This window comes from Anabrus simplex, chromosome 5, assembly GCF_040414725.1.
Source record: "Anabrus simplex isolate iqAnaSimp1 chromosome 5, ASM4041472v1, whole genome shotgun sequence".
NCBI lineage: Eukaryota > Metazoa > Arthropoda > Insecta > Orthoptera > Tettigoniidae > Anabrus > Anabrus simplex.
The window spans coordinates 121,107,687-121,129,359 of NC_090269.1; the positions used below are offsets into that span (position 1 = coordinate 121,107,687).

At 39.3% G+C, this 21,673-nt stretch overlaps 1 protein-coding gene across 1 annotated transcript in view; it reads right to left on the reverse strand.

The window, feature by feature from the left end:
* LOC136874390 (uncharacterized) overlaps positions 1–19,772 on the reverse strand; it is a 145,025-nt gene extending 125,253 nt beyond the window's left edge. Inside the window, exons 1-2 of the mRNA XM_068227783.1 lie at positions 19,604–19,772; positions 6,875–7,012 (exon numbers count right to left, since the gene is read on the reverse strand). Of these exons, the coding sequence (XP_068083884.1) occupies positions 6,875–7,012; positions 19,604–19,772 (307 nt within the window). The remainder of the gene's footprint in view (positions 1–6,874; positions 7,013–19,603) is intronic.
* Positions 19,773–21,673: the final 1,901 nt, after the last annotated feature.

The window sequence follows — 21,673 nt, forward strand, 5'->3', positions numbered from 1 at the left end:
TCTAAGGAGTTTGGACAGCCAAAGTAGGGGACTGCCTGTAGGGGTGAAGTACAGTGGAGACTTCGAGGGCCCTGGGACCGCTACGGTAGCTGTGAAGGCCCTTCAGGAACTCTGAAAAGTGGTGGCAAAAGAGGCTCTGGTTAAGACGCAGCAGGTCGTTATGCTACTTAGGATCCAGAACGGGTAAAAAAAAAAATAGTAAATAAATAAATGCAATGTAAATATTAATGTTATACCAGTTTTATAGTATCATTTGAAGCAATTCCACATACTGTATATCAGTTGACTATATTTGTAAGTAGTACAGGAGATATTATAATTAGAATTTTGTAAACAATATAAATTTATTAAGGATGAGCTGTGTGTTTAATAGAAAACATTATTAGCGTAAATTGTATAATATTGTATTATAGGAAAAATTTTCTTCTCTTGTTAATTTAATATTTAGTGCTTGACAATAATGTATTTTAGTGTACCATTTGCCACCGAGGTAGACACCTCATTTGCAAATAAAGAGATTTTGATTTGATTTGATGTTCTTAAGAAGATAAATACTTTGTAATTTCACCTAAGTGTTGTAATGCAGCTGAAGATGTTCCAAATGGAATGAAACATGTACTGTATATGATTAATTGATATGCTTAATGCAAATATAAGTATAAAAAGGATGGAAATTTACTGTTATTGATTCATTGTAAATAGGATTTGATACAGGAAATGAAGCTGATTTCTTGCAAACGATAAACTTGGTAACAAGTTCGCAGTTGTTGGACTCAGGAGTAAATAACGGTAGGGGACATGACAAGTTTAATTGCAACCACAAACTTGTCAACGTTGTGATTCACTTGTGGTTGTTATTAAATAAATAAATAAATAAATAAATGAGTAAATAATGGTAAGGAACATGGCATGTTTAATAACAGTCAGAAACTTGTCAACGTTGTGATTCACTTGTGGTGTTTACCATTATTTCATCCCAAGCAGTGGTGTACAATGAACTCCAGCTTCCTCAGTGCTGCAGGGGAAAATACTGTATTTACTTATTATTCCTTAGAACATTTCTTTATTAAATTAAAAAAAAAATCACAGCTAAGTCAAGTCAGCTGTCTGATAACCCGCTCGATCTACCACAGCCCAGGTCTCTCCAGAGAGCTGGGCTTCTTTGCCGGCACGAAAAAGAGCTACCCCAGCAAAATTCAAGTTGCTGGTTTACGCATACGCTTTAAGCCTCCTTCTCTGGGGGAGGTGGGGTGCATGTTAGTTGAAATAGCTAACATTTGAAGTGTTCAGCACCACACACCAGAGACTACAATAAAAAACAGTATAGCCATTTGCATAAATAGTCTTGCTAATAAAAGTAGCCATTTTATGGAAACAATTGTAATAATGGTATTTATTTACTTTTGGATTTTGGCATATATAAAGTTTTCAGGAGCAATTCATTGACGGTACCTGTAGAATATTTTTTTTGATGCATGCGGAAAAATATTTAGGTTGCCAAGAATGAACACAGAGCCAAGTGCAAAGTAGAAGAATTTTGTATTTGGTTGCTCTCTATGAATAGGTTTGCCTGCAATGGTGGTACATAGTAGATTTTTGTAGCATTGCCTTTGATTGTAGGTGAAGTTCACGTGAGGTCTGTGTCATTCTCCATGATTATGACAGGGGTATAGGTTGTGAGGATTTCCCTCGTTTGTCTTTGCTGTACCTACACTCGGTAAGCGAGTGAAACTGTAAAACTTTGGCAATGGTAAAATACTTGCAAAATTTTGTTCTTTCAGTTTAGGTTAGGCTTTTTAAGCTAAAAAACAAAATGTTAGTCCCAGTACATTTCTGTGGAAACCATAACAATATTATAAAGCATCGGTGGGTGAAACTGTAAGTACATTGTTTATAATCTGCTGTAGCTCAGTTATGATGGTGCCATCAGTGCTGTGAATACCAATTTGGAAAAATGTGCAAGTATGTGGTTGAAAATATCCTTATTCAAGTGAGTTATAATTTAATAAGTTCTTTAATACCTAAATTGTCCTATTTATGTATTTATTTGTTCATTTATTAATAGTTTAATCTATTTGCTGGTTATATTTCCACTTAGTTATCTAGCAAGCTTATAAAATAACAATGTTAGCTTTAGAGTTTTTTTTTTTTTTTTTTTTTTTTTTTTTTTTTTTTTTTTTTTTTTTTTTTTTTTTTTTTGCAGCTGGGGTAACAAATGTTTTCACCGTATGCCACAGTGCCCAAGCCCCTCAGTTAATAAAGTGAATATAATATTTTAGAACGAATCCTGCCAAATGATAAACTAAACATCTCTCTGTATTATCAAGTCCAGAAATGGGCGTTTCTAATTCGGATATGTGACCTTCCCAATATTTACACTGCAGGTTTGAATCCTGAATTTTGATCTTTCACCACCATAAATTGCACCTTTTCTGGAGACCCGTGAGGCCTGGCAGGGAAAGGGAACTGTCCAACGATGACTCCGAGTAGTGCTTGGTGTCCGACGAAACTGTGTGCAGCTCAGAATGTTACCGTAGTTCTCTTGTGCTTTTCTTATTGTATTTACACTGAGTTAACTATGTATTTTGAAACCTGAAAGAAATTCTGCATATTTTGTATATACGTCAGTTATTTTTTTTAATAGGTGTTTTTTTCAATAGTGATTAACATGAAAATCTGAATAATAAAACTGTAGTTAGTTTTTCAACATTTTGATAGACTGATACTCACCAGCAGTGGCAGTCGGTAGATTCTCAGGTCGGGGGGTAGAGCCACAGTAAATTTTTCCACAACTCTTTCTTTGCTACTCACCGGTACCACCGCATCCATTCAAGTCTTCTGTGCAAACACAAACGAATTCACTACTACCGACCCTCACAAAACACAGGATGCAAGCCAGAGGCCCAATATGAATCTGAATTCCTGGTCTTAAATGTTACATTTCAATATAATAATAATTTATTATTTTTCTTCTTAAAATGTAAATAATAGGGCAAACAAGGTCATAAATTATTATTTAATTTCATTGTATGCAACCATGGAGATTTGGCTGGTGCATGCTTCTGTAGGGGTTTGTAAGGACATCTTTGCTGCTACACTGCTACAGACTCCGCCCAAGTGAAAGCCACATCCCGCACTCTTCCTCCCCTGCCCTCCCCCCTCAAACTGTCGCTTCCCCCTTACATCTCAACCCCTCACCCACACTATATCCTCGGACGGAAGCTTGAGAGTCCGTGCCTTATCTTCAGCCTGAAAACATTAATAGTAAACTGCGTGCTGAAAGTCACTCACCTAAGTTTGATAACTTATTGCCGAACAGTCTTCCTTATTGATGAGAATTTACAGTTTTACAATGAAATGTAATTTTCTTAGCATTATTCGAGTTCAATATTTGACTTCAAATGTCGAGAGAAAATAAAACAACCTTTTCGTTCTTTAGGGAGGACACCGTCCGGCAGTCCTTAAGGGCCAGCCACTACTATTCACTCGATATACTTACTGAAGCATATAAAATAGGGTTTTCTGAGTAAAATGGTGTACAGCGTGTCAAAAATTTCTCTTTCTAAGACTGATTTAATATTTGTTTAACCCCTTATTGGTTAGGTAGCCACCGCTTTTGTCTCTGTACGCTCAACTTAATTTTTCTCAGGAGTCTCCAAGATATTGCATTAGTACAGTTTGTATGGGTGTAATTTTGATCGGACAAATGTATTTTGACTGCTTATTATGATAATTGCTCCGGTACTGGGTGTCTAAATATTTAACCACTATTCATCCAGGTTCAGTACGTGAAAGATGGTCAAAAATATGTGGACTAAGTGTTCACATACTGTACCAGGAAAAGTTGTGGGCAAAGGGCATGAGTAGGACCTCAGGGAGTGGAGCTTGGTTTTGGAGCCGATACAGAGTAGGATAGACTCGCAGAGCGAATAATAGATGGTTAAAAAATCTTTTTCAAAACAATTTATTAATTCTTCACCCTGCGATATGATTTTTGATTCAAATCTGGCATTGAAATTAAAAGTTTGAAAGTAATCTTCCTGAATTCTGTTCATGAAAATGGCATAAATACTACTGATTTCAAAGTCTTTCATATGTGAGAATATGAGGTATTGAATTTCCACCTAAAGTCTTTCTAAACCTAAGCACACATTTATAATTGTAAGTTGATATGAGAAATTAAATCCTGGTTAATAGTTTTCAGTTCTCAGTTCGTCACCCTTGATATATAGCACACTTGAAAAGCCTAAAGTCTTTCTACGAGATATGAAACTGAAATTTGAAATTAAATTAATCACTTCTGAGAAATTATGAGAACTCTGAAATATTTGTTCACACACGGCACTGAAGTTTCCACTGTTCACAAATTAATAAAAAAAAAAAATTTAGTCAGTTTGTTACTACTCACTTATGGCAAGAAATGTTGCTACAAAATGTCGAAGGATGGACATCTGGAATGTTCCGTGGAGAATCAGGATCGGCGATGTTCCCTTGACACACCATGTTGACGTTCCCGATGAGGTGATGACGGCTGGAACTGGATCATGTAGAATTGCAGCTCGTTAGGGTGATTTTTCGCACACGAAAAATTCACTTAGTGCGAGTAGTTAACACTGACACTGTCATTGACTGTTGAACACTATTTATGGCGTAATTGAAAGAATCACAGTCCTTCCTGTATGAATTACTATTTACAGTCGTTATTGAAACGTTCATAAATGCACAGTTCACACTTGAAAAGGCAAGTCGATAATCACAGTCTTTGAACACAGTCATTAAGTCACTAAGAATTATTTTCTGCTTATCCTGTTATTATAATGTTATATTACCTCAGAAAAGTTCTTAATTTTCACTCAAATTACTGTAAGTCGTATACTGACGTGGCATGAATAAAGGAATACAGTTCAATACTCGGAAAGAAACGAGTTCTGGTGATTCTACACATTAGTTTCTGCAGAAGTTCAAAATCATAAATCTACACGTAATGACATATTCTGTGAACGTAAAATAGTTAATGTTTGCACTTCAATAAGTTCACTCGTATTATATTCTTAAATGTCTTTAGGATTGGACTGTAGTCGCGACGCGATATACTAAATATAGTGCGACGTCTTTTATAATTCTGTCGGCGATATAACTTTGCGTTCCGGAAATACGACGGAAAGTACTTTCACCGTGACTGCGCGAACATACTGTACGCGGGCCGGTCTCTCCTCTGTCTCACTCACACAGCTGTCTACTCGTCCTTGTACTGGCTTGCTGGCTGGCTGGCCTTGGCATATATAGATACCAGCGCTGAGAGGGGTAGCATCTCTCTCGGCCATGTGACCGTGATTACGTAATTTCGTTGAAACTTTAAATTATTATAACTCAACAACCATGGGCTGAATTAATTCGAAATTCACAGGGATTAACTTTTATGACGTCCGCTATAATTCAGCGTTTGTCCCGTTGAAATTGGTTAAGGTGTTAAAAAGCTGGTAAAAGAAAAATTCTTTCGAGAAATATCTCTAGTGGAGGTGAGCTTCAAGCGACAGGTGACGTCACTTGACTCCGCCTAGTGCACTCGTAGGGTCTGGCACATACTGGAACATTCTTTACATAGATGTTCGTACGTCGGTCGGATCTTTTATGCTGAAGTAATGTTTCTTTAAATTAATATGGACCAGGACCTAGGCTTTCCTGGTACAATACGTAGCTACCAACGATCTATGCAAAAAATGGCATGAATAAATGTGAGCATCAAGGGGTTAAATCCGTGTGCAATTCCTCAGTAAATGGCCTAGCATTTAGAGAAAAACACTTGGCACTTGAAAGGTTAATTTATTAGAAAGAAAAGAATAAAAGCTATGGGGATCATTCTGTCAATGTTTTAAATACTTTGTACATCTGTCAGTATATCTCAAATATTAATGGATTAACCCATTACTTGGCTTTCTTTTATAGCGGAAAGAAGAGATAAAATCAAGATTGGCAATAATGCAACAAAAGTGCAAAGGGCCACAGAGAGCAAGGAAATGTGTACGTCACAATGAGCCACTGACAGGGAGAGGCATGTCCACTTACGTGCTCTGAATCTGGGCAACAATATTACGGGTAGACCAAAATGTCATCGTACATGTTCTAAGTTATTGTCCTGTCAACGACGGGTACTGGTGGCCTTTTATATGATCAGGGATATCTGGTGCTTTGGCTGAGGTGGTGGTGGTGGTGGTGATTATTGTTTTAAGGAGAAGTACAACTAGGCAACCATCCTCTATATAACACTAATCAGATGGAACAAATTGAAGGGATCCGACACTTTGAAAAATGATATCGGCCAAAGGAAGACAAGGGCCACGAAGGGCGTGAAAATAAAAGACTCCCTAGCCCTCGCAAACCTAATAGCGTCGGGTCGGAAGAAAACAAGAGTTGCTTTGGCTGAATGGTCAGAGTACTGGCTTTTGGTTCAGAGGGCCCTGGGTTTGATTCACTGCTGGACTTGGAAGATTGGTGTTCATGTTCATTTTAATACATATCTTCACATTACAACACATCATAAAACAAACCATCAAAGAAGCACATAATAGTAAATACATCTCTCCACGTAGGGTTGGCATCAGGAAAGGCATTCAATTATAGGCTACATCCATTCAAAGAGCCAAACAAAGGTAATTAAGAAATTAGGAAAAAGTCAGGAAGAAGATCTGTATGATCAGGGAAGTAAGATAAATAAACAATTCATGTCTTCCCATCAGTGAAGTTATAATCTTTCACTGAAAAGGAACAGAATTTGTGCCTTGAAAATCATTAGTTCAAGGTCATACTACAAGGGAAAAAGTTATAGATGAACTGAATAATGTTAAGAATGGAAGGATGTGAATATTGAACTTACCTGAGTAAACTGCATATGTGAAAAATGCTGCGATGAATGCACCCAGATACTGACCAGTGAAGTAAGTACATATCTTGCGGCATGGTACTCTACCTATTAAAGCAAATGCTAGAGTTACTGCAGGATTGATGTGGCCTCCTATAACATCAGAAAAGCATTTCAGTGAAATAATTAAGAGTTAAGAAATCTTCAAATACGGTGGAATAAAGACATTATCTTTCAAAATAGAAAGGAAGAAAAACCTATCAATGCAATGTGATAGACACACAATTTGTACAGTCATTTGTCATAAAAATTTTAATGTGTGTGCCCTTGATGTGCATCATTGATTATTAAGGGCAAATCTATACAGTATCTTTAACAATTAGGCTGTTTTACAGCTTTCTTCTCTCTCAACAATAGAATGCACAATTAACAAGCAAACTGTTATATCAACTAGCGAACACTTTCCAGATATTTCCATGCATTTTGTACAGCACAGAAACACTACACAAAGTAAAAACGAAGGAAGTTACAAAATACAGGGATGAACTAGAGTTATAAAAGCAGATTGGACTTGAAAAATTGTATTTAAAAAAGTTAAACATTATAACATTACTTCAACTTTGAATTAACAGTAAGTAAATTAAGTAACAGGTAAATCTTTAAAATAAATAAAAACGTATCTAATGAAAATAAACCACAAACTTTTACTTTGAAACTCATTGGAAACAAAAATTTAATACTCGTTGGAACAAAAATTTAAGCAAATAATTTTACAATTTATGAAGTTCACATATGTATGAAGGTGTTCGCAGGCACTTAAAATCATGGTCCTGCCTTCATAATTCACGTGACGTACACAGCTCAAGAAAGCACCATCTGCTTAAAAACTGATATGTAAATGGATTTAAAATTTCAACTTTAAAATTCAATAAGCTAAGTTTACTGTAAATGGTAAATTTAGAAAACTCTAAGGTAAAATGAACATCAAGGGGATTTTTAAAACACTAATGTACTATGAAACACCTTCACATAATGGATACATGCTGTGAGACAGTAGCATGTCCAATAACAGTCCTAAAGTGGAATTGAAAATTCCTTCGTACAGTGGGCTGGCCCCATTCTACAAGAGTAAATAAAAGAGATATTAAAAAATTTAAGTTTACAATAATTACATAGAGAATTCACAAACCTACTGTGGAATAAGATTCCATTTTACAATGGGCCACTCCCATGCCACCAGGAACAGGCAAACAACAACTCGAAAATCTTACGTAATGTTTAGATTATTGGTTATACAAAAAGGTTTGCTGGATCTGTACTAAAATGTGAATGGTAGTGCTAACAAGCACTACATCAATAAATTAATCAACTATGATTCTGAACTAGCCCAAGGAATTCTACAGGAAGTGAAAGTTACTTTCAAACATTAAAACAAGAGCTTGACCGAAAGACATCCAGCTGGAATGAAACCACAAATAAGAATGATGGGTAATCTCATATGCACGTTGCACACTTCTGGAACAGCAGAACATGCAGGGTTTCAAACAGGGCAGCCCCCTGCATCTCCTAACTTGAGATTGGAGTTTTCCAGTCTCTGCCAAAGAACAAAGACACAAAGAATGTAGGATTCCTCTTAGCTTCAGAAAATGTAGAGGAATGAAGCATGTGGATGTTTCAACAGGTCCCTTCACTATTTTACTGTGTAGTTCTGAAATGATGCCGTCCATTTCGACTTGCCACTTCAAATATTATTACACTTTTACTTGCCAAATAAAGACACAAACTTTACACTAGTTCAAATTATTTTTCTTACTTAAAAAACTTCAGTGCCCAATATGGCAGCTGTATACTGTGTGCACTGCTTTATCTTTATTTCAGGTGAATTACATAAATATCAATATCATTCAATGACTCTTTCTTATTATGCTTATAGCTGCCTCTGTGGATCAGTGGTAGTGTCGATCTCCGGATCCCAGGATAGCGGGTTCAAACCCGGCAGCGGTAGTCGGATTTTTGAAGGGCGGTCTGCGATCTAGTGGGCCTAGAGTAAAATGGAACATCGAAATTAATGAGCAGACAGCCAGATGGCGTCAAATTGAAATGTCTGCACACAGTAGCTGAGGCCATATTATTATTATTATTATTATTATTATTATTATTATTATTATTATTATTATTATTATTATTATTATTATTATTATTATTATTATTATTATTATTATTATTAGAAGAAGAACTAAAGCAGAGATCAACTACCATGGAGAATAAAGAATTGTCCAACACATCACCAGTGACAAATGATTCAGAGGAAGATCAAGGAAAACGTTTCTATCCAAGAAGAAGAGAAAGAAGAAAAGTGAGGATAGGATGCACGAAGATATCCCGACGAAACAGGTTGGTAATGATCTAGAACGTACAGCGTTTAGCGAAAGTGGAAAACAACCTCATTCTAAATCTAGAAGTCGTTCAGAAGACATAATCATTAAACCAATGAAGGTAAGACTTTCGCTAATGTTTTCAAGGATATCAGGAACAGGGTGAAGCCGGAAGACAGTGGAGCAGGCATTCGATTTATCCACAAAACAAGAGCTGGAGCTGTTCTTTTTGAATTCAATAAAACAACGTCCTTCGTCAGGGAGATATTCAGTAATTCTCTGAGAGATGCCCTTGGACGAGATGGCGATGTAAAGGCTTTAATCTCCCAAACTACACTGGAGATTCGAGACATGGATGGAGCCACTACCACTGCAGACGTGGAGGAAGCTGTAAGATGAGATTCCAGCAATCCACATGGAGAGCTGAAAGTATCGGTCTCGAAACCCAACAGCTGGGGACAGAAACTTGCCATCTTCGAAACCAAAGATGAGGATGCTCAGAAACTACTGGAAGCAGGAATAATTAAGATAGGATGGCTATACTGCAAAGTAAGAGCTAGAACCATGTTACCTCGCTGCTTTCGATGCCTATCATATGGACACCTGGCAAGAAACTGCACAGGCCCCAACAGAAGTAAGCTGTGTTTTAAGTGTGGAGAATCTGGTTACTAGGCAGTGGACTGTAAAAAGAATAATCCACGATGCATGCTTTGTACAGACAAGGGTGTCGATGAAGCTAAACAAAATCATGTTCCTGGATCGGGAGCATGTGCAATATTTCGTGAAGCTCTGGAAAAGGCCAAAAATCACAGTAAATGATGCGAATCCTTCAAGCAAACATGCACAGGAGTCAAACAGCTAATGATCTTATGACACAGCTGATTTATGAGATGGAAGTAGACATCGTTATTATTAGCGAACCATATCAAGAGAGGGACCATTCAGGGTGGTTTGTGGATAACCTCGGAACAGCTGCAATTTGGAAACCAGATCTAGGAAAAGTTTCAATAACACAGCATGGACGCGAAGATAGTTTTGTTTTGGGTACAGACTGGGGGAGTCACTATTGTAAGCTGTAATTTTACGCCAAATGTATCTGTTTCCAACTTTCAGATTAAACTTGATGGCCTTGAGGATGTAATATGTGGAATGGAAAACAGACTAGTGGTCGCTGGTGACGTAAATGCTCAAGCGTCGGAATGGGGCTTGCCACAAACAGACTCCAGAGGATGGCGTATAATGCAGATGGCATCCAGAACGGGTTTGGTGGTCAACAACATTGGAAATGTGCCAACATTTTGACGGCCAAGTTGCCAGGGAACAATACCGGATGTAACCTTCTCATTGGAGGATATTAAGATTACTGAATGGCAAGTGATCGATAACTATATGGGGAGTGATCATCAATATATCATCTTTTGACTGCTCCAAGAATCTCCTCAAGAAAGAAACATCTTGCGCAGGCCAGCACAGTGAAACGTAGCCAGTATCGACAAGGAAAAGTTCATTGATGTAATATGGAATGGAATGGAGTACATAACAGAAAAATGTTTTGCTCGTAGAGGGAAAGAAGCAGCTGGTGTATGTGTTGAACTCACCATGCAGCTAATTCATCAAGCATGCAACGCCTCAATGTCCCGAAGAAGACCGCGAAATGGCAAGCACCCAGTGTACTGGTGGACCGAAGAGATTGCTGAACTGAGAAGGAATTGTCTGCGACTTCGACGCAGGGTTCAGAGGATGAGAGGCAGTCAAGAGAATACCTCAGTCACAGCGGAGTACAAGTCAGCGAAGAAGGAGCCTTGTAATGCAATTAGAAAAAGTAAGGCCGATAAATGGTGGGCACTAGCTAAAGAAGTAGAAGATGATCCATGGGGACTAGGTTACAAGATTGTAATGAAGAAACACAGGACATTTTCAACCCCGAGTGCGGATCCGCAAACCATTAAACAAATTGTGGATACACTATTCCCAGACCATCCAGAGAGGATTGAGTGTGATGATGAAAAAGAACTGGATGATATACCCCCTTCACAGTAGAAGAGCTGAATAGAGCTATTAGCTCTCTTAGAAACAAGAAAACTCCAGGACCAGATTTTTTTTGTTTTTTTTCTAGTTGCTTTACGTTGCACCGACACAGACTGGTCTTATGGCGACGATGGGATGGGAAAGAGCTAGGAGTTGGAAGGAAGCGGCCGTGGCCTTAATTAAGGTACAGCCCCAGCATTTGCCTGGTGTGAAAATGGGAAACCACGGAAAACCATGGACCAGATGGTGTACCTACAGAAGTACTAAAGATAATATCAGAACTCTGTCCAGAACTGTTGCTGAATATGTACAATCATTACCTGCAAGCGGGTGTTTTCAGTCCCCGATGGAAAATGGCCCATTTGGTTTTGATCAGCAAAGGAAAACTTGGAGGTTATAGACCTTTATGTATGCTGGACACAGCTGGAAAAGGCCTGGAGAAACTTTTGCAGCCCAGAATCCTCTCAGCAGTTCAACTAGTAGGAGATCTATCTGTTCATCAACATGGATTTCGGAGAGGACACTCGACGCTAGATGCAGTGTGGGAGGTGGTGAATACAGCAGAAAGAGCACAAACAGGCAACCATCATTCCCGTACATTGACACTTCTTGTGACCCTGGATGTGAAGAATGCCTTCAATTCGGCAAGGTGGAGCGACATGTTGGTAGCTCTTGAAGAAACTTTCAAGCTACCACAATATCTTATACGCATAATGAGAGATTACTTCAAAGATCACACTCTGCTGTATGATACGGAAGATGGACAAAAGACAAAATATCTGATGGCTGGTGCAGCACAGGGATCGATCCTTGGTCCAGATCTTTGGAACATAATGTATGATGGCTTGTTACGTTTGGAGATGTCAGAGGACACGAAGCTTGTGGGCTACGCTGATGATGTGGCCGCCTTGATAGTAGCTCGTAATGTTGAAATGGCTCAAATCAAACTGAACCAGGTGATGCGGCGCATACAAGAATGGATGATGAGCCACAGTCTAACACTAGCCGAACACATAATGGAGATAGTTCTTCTGACGAGGAAAAGGATTGAAACTCTTGTACCAATGACTGTTGGAGACTTAGTGATTGAAACATCTGTCAGCACAAAATATCTAGGAGGGACACTTGACTCCAAGCTCACATTCTGGAATCATATTCAGAGAGCGACAGATAGGGCAGTAAAATACATGACTGCACTTAGCAGACTGATGGGAAATATTAAAGGTCCGAAATCCAGTATACGACGTCTTCTCATGTCGATGGTTCAGTCAGTGCTCCTATATGGCTCTGAAATCTGGGCTGAATCCTTGAGATTTGCTTGGTATCGGAGAAGGATAGCTGCCGTACAACGGAGAGCAGCTTTACGTATTGCATGTGCACACCGCACAGTTTCCGAACCTGCAATCCTCACAGTGGCAGCAATAGCCCCAGTAGACCTACTTGCATTGGAGCGACATGAAATCTGGCGTACCCAAGGAGAGCTGGGAAAGAAATGTGCAAAGAAGCATGCTTTCAATCAACGGATGAGGCGATGGCAACTCAGATGGGAAAGTGACCCTCGGGCTAAATGGACCAAGCGACTGATACCACGCTTGGATATCTGGGTTGAAACGGTCCATGGTGAAGTAAATTACTATCTCATGCAGTTTCTAACAGGACATGGATATTTTCGGAAATTCCTGCATAAAGTGGGCAGAGCGAGTGACGCAGCATGCATATACTGTAATGACATCGACGACGTAATTCACACCTTTTTTGTGTACGGCCATTGGGCAACACAGAGAAGATGTGTGGAAACTGAACTAGGAGAATTGACAACAGATAGTATTATTTCTGCGATGCTATGAAACCACTAATCCTGGGATCGCCTGGCAGTGAATGTGGAGGATGTCCTTCGTCAGAAGAAATATTTGGAAGCGTACGAACGTTCGTAAAGGAGAAATGAAGAAATAAGTCTGAAAGACAAAGCACGATATCACCCTGAAGTAATGCAAAAGCGTTTCCGGGGTGATGACACACATCGTGGGAAAAGGGTGTGTGGATTTTAGTGGGTAAGAATCCCACACACTCGTGGAGTGCGGGCCCTTCACAAGTGTCTTTTGAAGATTTTCCACAATCCCTCATAAATTTTTTTAAAAAATTTATTATTATTATTATTATTATTATTATTATTATTATTATTATTATTATTATTATTACCATCCAGAGAGGATTGACTGTGATGACGAAAAAGAACTGGATGATATACCCCTCTTCACTGTAGAAGAGCTGAATAGATCTATTAGCTCTCTTAGAAACAAGAAAACTCCAGGACCAGATGGTATACCTACAGAAGTACTAAAGATAACAGCAGAACTATGTCCAGAACTGTTGCTGAATATGTACAATCATTGCCTGCAAACAGGTGTTTTTAGTCCCCGATGGAAAATGGCTCATTTGGTTCTGATCAGCAAAGGAAAACTTGGTGGTTATAGACCTTTATGTATGCTGGACACAGCTGGAAAAGGCCTGGAGAAACTTCTGCAGTCCAGAATCCTCTCAGCAGTTCAACTAGCAGGGGATCTATCTGTTCGCCAACATGGATTTCGGAGAGGACACTCGGCGCTAGATGCAGTGTGGGAGGTGGTGAATGCAGCAGAAAGGGCACAAATGGGCAATCATCATTCCCGTAAATTGACACTTCTTGTGACCCTGGATGTGAAGAATGCCTTCAATTCGGCAAGATGGAGTGACATGTTGGTAGCTCTTGAGGAAACTTTCAAGCTACCACAATATCTTATGCGCATAATGAGAGATTACTTCAAAGATCGCACTTTGTTGTATGATACGGAAGATGGAGAAAAAACAAAACGCCTGACGGCTGGTGCAGCGCAGGGATCGATCCTTGGTCCAGATCTTTGGAACATAATGTATGATGGCTTGTTACGTTTGGAGATGTCAGAGGACACGAAGCTTGTGGGCTACGCTGATGATGTGGCCGCCTTGATAGTAGCTCGTAATGTTGAAATGGCTCAAATCAAACTGAACCAGGTGATGCGGCGCATACAAGAATGGATGATGAGCCACAGTCTAACATTAGCCGAACACAAAACGGAGATAGTTCTTCTGATGAGGGAAAGGATCGAAACTCTTGTACCAATGACTGTTGGAGACTTAGTGATTGAAACATCTGCGAACACAAAATATCTAGGAGTGACACTTGACTCCAAGCTCACATTCTGGAATCATATTCAGAGAGTGACAGACAAGGCAGTAAAATACATGACTGCACTTAGCAGACTGATGGGAAATACTAAAGGTCCGAAATCCAGTAAACGACGTCTTCTCATGCCGACGGTTCAGTCAGTGCTCCTATATGGCTCTGAAATCTGGGCTGAATCCTTGAGATTTGCTTGGTATCGGAGAAGGATAGCTGCCATACAACGGAGAGCGGCTTTACGTATTGCATGTGCATACCGCACGGTTTCCGAACCTGCAATCCTCACGGTGGCAGCAATAGCCCCAATAGACCTACTTGCATTGGAGCGACATGAAATCTGGTGTACCAAAGGAGAGCTGGGAAAGAAATGTGCAAAGAAGCGTGCCTTCAGTCAACTGATGAGGCGATGGCAACTCAGATGGGAAAGTGACCCTCGAGGCAAATGGACCAAGCGACTGATACCACTCTTGGATATCTCGGTTGAAAGGGCCCATGGTGAAGTAAATTACTACCTCACGCAGCTTCTAACAGGACATGGATATTTCCGGAAATTCCTGCATAAAGTGGGCAGAGCGAGTGACGCAGCATGCATATACTACGATGATATTGACGATGTATTTCACACCTTTTTTGTATGCAGCCATTGGACGATTCAGAGAAGATGTGTGGAAACTGAACTAGGAGAATTGACAACAGATAATGTTATTTCGGTGATGCTGCGAAACCAGGAATCCTGGGATCACGTGGCAGTACATGTGGAGGACATCCTTTGTCAGAAAAAGAAGGATTTGGAAGCATACGAACGTTCGTAAAGGAGAAATGAAGAAAGAAGACGTCTGAAAGACAAAGCACGATATCACCCTGAAGTAATGCAAGAGCGGTTCCGGGGTGATGACACACATCGTGGGAAAAGGGTGTGTGGATTTTAGTGGGTAAAAATCCCACACACTTGTGGAGTGTGGACCCTTCACAAGTGTCTTTTTGAAGATTTTCCACAATCCCTCATTTAAAAAATTATTATTATTATTATTATTATTATTATTATTATTATTATTATTATTATTATTATTATTATTATTATTATTATTATTATTATTATTATTATTATTATTATTGTACCGGGCGGTACACCTCCACGCCGCTAATTTAAAATGTGCGCCAGTTGAAACTCCTCTGCTGGAGGAAGTCTGAACTTTATTGACGGTATTAATTTTCTACTTTCACAGAAGATGTCACTACCTGTAAATTTCGGAGTTTTAGAACTGTGTCATTTTTGATGTGTTTTTGTTTTGCTTGAAGTAAGAAGTGTGAACTTTCTCTTCTAGAGGACACTACTGAAGAACTACAATAGTGCACCCTAGTGCGAAGAAAAATAACTGTTCTTTGGAGAAAATTTTATTTCAAACGTTTGTTCTTTGTTAAATTTCTTTCTGTTATTGTTTAAGTTGGCTGTATACCCCTCTCTTTCCCCTTGTTTTGCATTTAACCAATCCCGAATTTCCGTTATTAATTTCTGACCAATCATAGGTATCTTCCCCCAACTTGAATATGTTGCTGTATCCTACCCAATAAAAAGTTTGTGGGAGGGTGTTTTCATTCCCCTAACACCTAGAACCTTCCACGAGAGTATATAAACTGCTGATTTTAGGGTCTCTGGGCCACTTCTGTTCCATCTTTCAGTGTGTAAAGTACATAGCAGGGGGCGGGAAGCGCCTCTTTCTTCTCCAGCTGTTCAACACCAGGTAATGGCCTCTTAATAACTTCTTTTCTTGCTAGGTCGGCAGTTTAACTCTCGGGGCGGGTTCGAAGCGTTTCCACTATGTAACCTTTTCCTAAAATGTAACTACTCTTCTCATCTATTCTCTTTTAAAGCTGCATATTGGGATAGAGAGTGCTAACCCTCTCAAGCTCCCACTCATATTGTTTTGAGGTGAACTTATTTTCTCAACCTATTCTTCGTTAACGTAATACAAATTGTTCTTTTATAAGTCACCTCTGTAGTATGGGATTAGCCCTTGCATTAGTGGCCTAGAGCCAGATTAGGTTTTAAAAAAAAAAACAAGTGTATCAGGAGTGCAAGTTCGCCTCCTCTCAAATTGTTATTTTAGAGGTCATGTAATCAACCTTCTTTTCATTTAATAGACCTCAGTAGGTTGGGTATTTTACCCCTGTGTCTATGTCCAGCGAGGACAACTTGAAGGTGGAGTTCGGTGTGGCCTTTGAGAGGCTTAAAGTTGAGAGCGAGTGGCTCTTTTGTAAATTGAGTGTTGTATGCCTCGTGGAGGCTTTTCAGTGTAATTTGGAGCTAGGGCTCCTAGGCATGAATGGGGTTTTCTGCCCCTCTGTTGAAACTTGTGTTTGGAGGTAAAACTGAGCTGATTGCCCAAGCATTGTGTTTTCAGGGCTCGAAGCCCAAATCCTGTAAATATTGTAACTACCCTTTGACTTGCTACTTTGTACCTGCCATGCTTGTTATTTCTTTGTTTTTGAAAAGAAAATATAACCTGGTTAAATTTTAAATTAATTTTACTTTCGTAGTTTGAGACCCGTTCACACCCGCACCTTCTTTCACGCATAACTACCACAAAAACACGGTAACAATTATTATTATTATTATTATTATTATTATTATTATTATTATTATTATTATTATTATTATTATTATAATAGTGTTTTAAGTATACCAAACAATTAGTTTACAAAATTGTGGGCATATTGGAATGTATTATAGTCCTGATACTAAACTTAAACGAGCACAAGATAATCATCTTGATCTATGTTCCATCAGAATCGAATCAAGAAACTGAGCTTGAATATTTCTATGAAACACTAGAGAACACACTAAATAAACATAGAACTCAAACCAACATGATCACAGGTGACTTCAACAGCAAAATAAGCATAAGAAAACAAGATAATTAATCAAATATAGGCCCTTATGGCAAGTCTTCAAATTTCACATTTTTTCCTGGAGAAAATTTGTCTCTGGTACGGCCCTGGATTTAATCACTTGTCCGCAGAAATACCTGGAGTTTCAGTATTCATTATTAATATGATTTTATGTGAACAATAACATTCTATAACTTTTAACTTATCATCTTTATATGAATACAAAACGTGGCATTTATAGTGTCGCTTCAGTGTGCTCTCTGGGTGCAGTCTCTTTGGTCTACTTGCACTCATGTGCAGTGTGTTCTTTGGATACATGTACATGTCAGTTCTGCAGCATGTATAGTACGCAAACCTTTTCTTGAGTCCTGAGCTCCATAGTGCTGAATGGGAACTAGGGCTCAAGAAAAGGTTAGCGTACTATAACTTCTGCTTAATTTGCAGCAGGTTACAGTGTCTGTAAACACATGATACATCTGCATAATGATGAACGTTGTTAGAATAGTGCGTAAAGTTTGAAAATGCTTAAGAAATGAAAGTGTTCAGAAGAAGTTTCCTTCTCTCCACTGAGGAGTAAATGAATCTGTTGCAATTTGTTCTTTATGCTAAACAACCTTTTTTTTTTTTTTAATAACAACCATTTTGTCGGGAATGTGATGGTGGTGAAGATGGTGATTATTGTTTTAAGAGGAAGTAAAACTAGCCAACCATCTTCCATATAACACTAACCAGAGAGAAAATCTAGAAGGGATCCGGCATCGGTCAAAGGAAGACAAGAGCTACAAAGAGTGTCAAAATGAAAGACTCCCTAGTCCTCGTAACCTAATACTGTTGGGGTCGGAAAAGTACATGAGCTGACCAAGGGAGGTCAGATTGGGTACATGAAAGTGAGAAGCCTGGCACAAGTAAGTGGAGGCAATGCCAGAACTCAGCTCAGGCAGTGGTGGTGGTGATTATTGTTTTAAGAGGAAGTACAACTAGGTAACCATCCTCTATATAACACTAATCAGAGAGAAAAAATGTAAGGGATCCGATACTTTGAAAGCGCTCGGAAACCTAATAGCGTCGAGGTCGGAAAAGAACAAGAGTTGACCAAGGGAGGTTGGATAGAATACATGAAAGTGAGAAGCCTGGCACAAGTAAATGGAAGCAATGCTAGAACTCAGCTGAGAGCCCCGTGGTCGCCAATCCATGCTCCAAAGTTCACAGTCCCTGCAGCCCCTTTTAGTCAGCTCTTATGACAGGCAGGGGATACCCTCGGGGGGGGGGGGGGGAGGAGGACTCAGCTCAGGGGACCATGCTTGCCAACCCATGCTCCTTAGTTAAGAGCCTGTTATGACAGGCAGGGGATACCATGGGCATTTGAACTGAACAAAGGAAAACCTCTGTTATATAATACATGGGGAAAGAAAAAAGTGAAAGTGCTTTGAGTTGTTAAAGTGTTAACTTGAGGTAAGTTAAGTAGTGTGCAAGTAGAATGTATATTTTTGGTATGTAAGTAGAATGAGTACTTTTATCCATTAAAATTCACTTAAAATAATATAACCTAATGGCAGACTAACATACAGCACAATGCAACAGCATATTTTACTTTTGTTTATATCTGTCCCCAAAACTCATGAAAATACAGTAATCTTGCCATGTAGATTAGGTTGTAGAGACAGAAGAGGGGAGAAGCTAATCTGATTTACACAAAAATGCAACTTAAAAATATTGTTAATTCATGTTTTAGGGGAAAACCCCCAGCTCAATGGATTTGGTGCACTCCAAACGACAACATTAAAAATGAAATTGGACTACATCCTACGTGATGATATGGGTTGCATAAAGAACATTCAAATGATAAGCAACTGAAAATTTTACATGGACCATAAAATGGTTAGATCAACAATGACAGACAACAAGAAAATACACCATCTGCAACTAAATAAAATGTTGAATCTACATTAATTGAATATTATGCAATACATTGGAGTAACACTTAGCAAAAGCTTGCATGCAAAAGCATGAAAAGAAAAATCAGGCACAGAAAACAAACTTGACCAGGATATTTTTTTTTTTTTCTACAATTTGCTTTATGTCACACCGACACAGATAGGTCCTATGGTGATGATGGGATAAGAAAGGGTTAGGAGTGGGAAGGAAACGACTGTGGCCTTAATTAAGGTACAGCCCCTACATTTGCCTGGTTATGAAAATGGGAAATCAAGGAAAATCATCTTCAGGGCTGGCGACAGCAGGGTCTGAACCCACTATCTCCTGAATGCAAGCTGATAGCTACATGACCCAAACAGTACAGCCACTTGCTCAGTAGATATGCAGTATTCTTGTCATCAGTTAGTATGAACTGGACAGTTTCCTGTTGGCTGAAGGTCCATCTTAGACCAAAGAAATCAGCGCACCCTTTGAGGATGTGGGCCATGGTGTATTCTGCACCACATGAACACACTGGAGGGGGGGAGGGGTCTTCTCTTTTAAAGATATAAGAGTGAATAGGTCATCTCTGATCAATCCTCAGCCTACACAAAACTACGGCCTGTCTCTATGAAGGCCAGAAAGAGGAGCGTCACATAGCAGTTGTCTTCTTAATTGCTCTCAGCTTGTTGGGAGTTTGCATAGCTAGCCATTACGATTACCAGGACACCAAGACAGTTTGATGTAGCAGTTAAGTTCATACTGGGCGAGTTGGCCGTGCGGTTGGGGGCGCGCAGCTGTGAGCTTGCATCCGAAAGATAGTGGGTTCGAATCCCACTGTCGGCAGCTCTGAAGATGGTTTTCCATGGTTTCCCATTTCCACACCAGGCAAATGCTGGGGCTGTACCGTAATTAAGGTCACGGCTGCTTCCTTCCAACTCCTAGGCCTTTCCTATCCCATCGTTGCCATAAGACCTATCTGTGTCGGTGCAACGTAAATAAAGTCACTAGCAAAAAAGGTTAAGTTCATAGGTATTCGAAGTAAAAGTATCAATTCTTTCTCAGCTTCGTCCACAATTCCGGTGCCAGCATCACATAACCTGGCTAGAAGATCTGATAAACCAGTGGGTGTTGTGGGAAACATGTATCAATAGACTGTTGAAAATGTAGCAAGTCAGTGCGCATGAGAAAGTGGCCTCATTCATGCCTCAGCGCAAACTGCAGAGCTTCTAACATGGTGAAGAGTTCTGCAGTCTATACGCTACAGACACTATGAAGCGAGATATTGGTGCTGTTATCATTGGAAACAAACATCCAACATTCTCTCCTATCTTTGAAGCTCCCTCTGTGGATCAGTGGAAAAGTGTCGTCCTCCAGATCCCAAGATAACAGGTTGAAATCCGGAAGAGGTAGTCTGATTTTTGAAGGGCTGAAAGAAATCCATTCGACACTCCATGTCGTACAATGTCGACACATAAAAGACATCTGGCGACATATTTCGTGCTCACCCGACAAAATTAATTAAAACTCACCCATAGACGCCTGAGAGAGATTTGTTTTTTCTGCCATCTAGTAGTTCTAAAGGGAAACAAAACATCATAATTGATGCACAAGCACCAAGATGGCATGAAATTAAAATGCTTGTGCATGGTAGCTGTGGCCATATTATTATTATTGAGTGATGAGTTAGGCCTCTCTGGCTATTTAAATCAACTGCCAACTATATTATAGTTTAGCCTACTTCAAAACGCATGAACTCTGTGTTGAAGGAAGTTTCAACTCTAATGAACAGATGTCAATACTGGTTATTCTCTAGTGCAGTCTAGTATTCAAGGCCTTTAACTAATATGAAGAAAATTTTTGTTTCTAAGTTTGATCATGTAATCTGTATTCTCTTGTTTCTGTGTTGCCATCCCTGCTAGTAAAGTGGTCCTCCAATTCTATTGCTATCAACCAATCACGTCTTCTCTTTCTTTTTCCTTCTGGTATGTTCAGCTCGGTAGCTATTTAAGGGAGGATTTTGCTATATTTTTTTGTCTTGTCTAGCGGCAGTGAAGCTTGTATTGTGTGACTGAGAGGCGAGTCCTCTAAAAGGGGAATTATGGAAGTGGGGTACTGGCCGGCATGAGAAAATTAGTTATAAGATAGGCAGAATACCAACTATGTGATTGATCTGCATGTGTACTTAAGGAAGATTTCTATGGCCTCTTTTTAGAATGTAATTTTCTGTTTCTGACCTTTTCAAATTCTGAATGCGGGGTTTTTCTCTGGTAAACTTTAAATTCATGTAGGCCTCCATTCTCCATCTTTGGACTTTGAATTTTTCCCAGATGGATGTTTGTAATATATAAGGAAGCAAGAGTGATGTACCCTCATTAAACTTCCTCTCAACTTAAATGATTTGGTGAC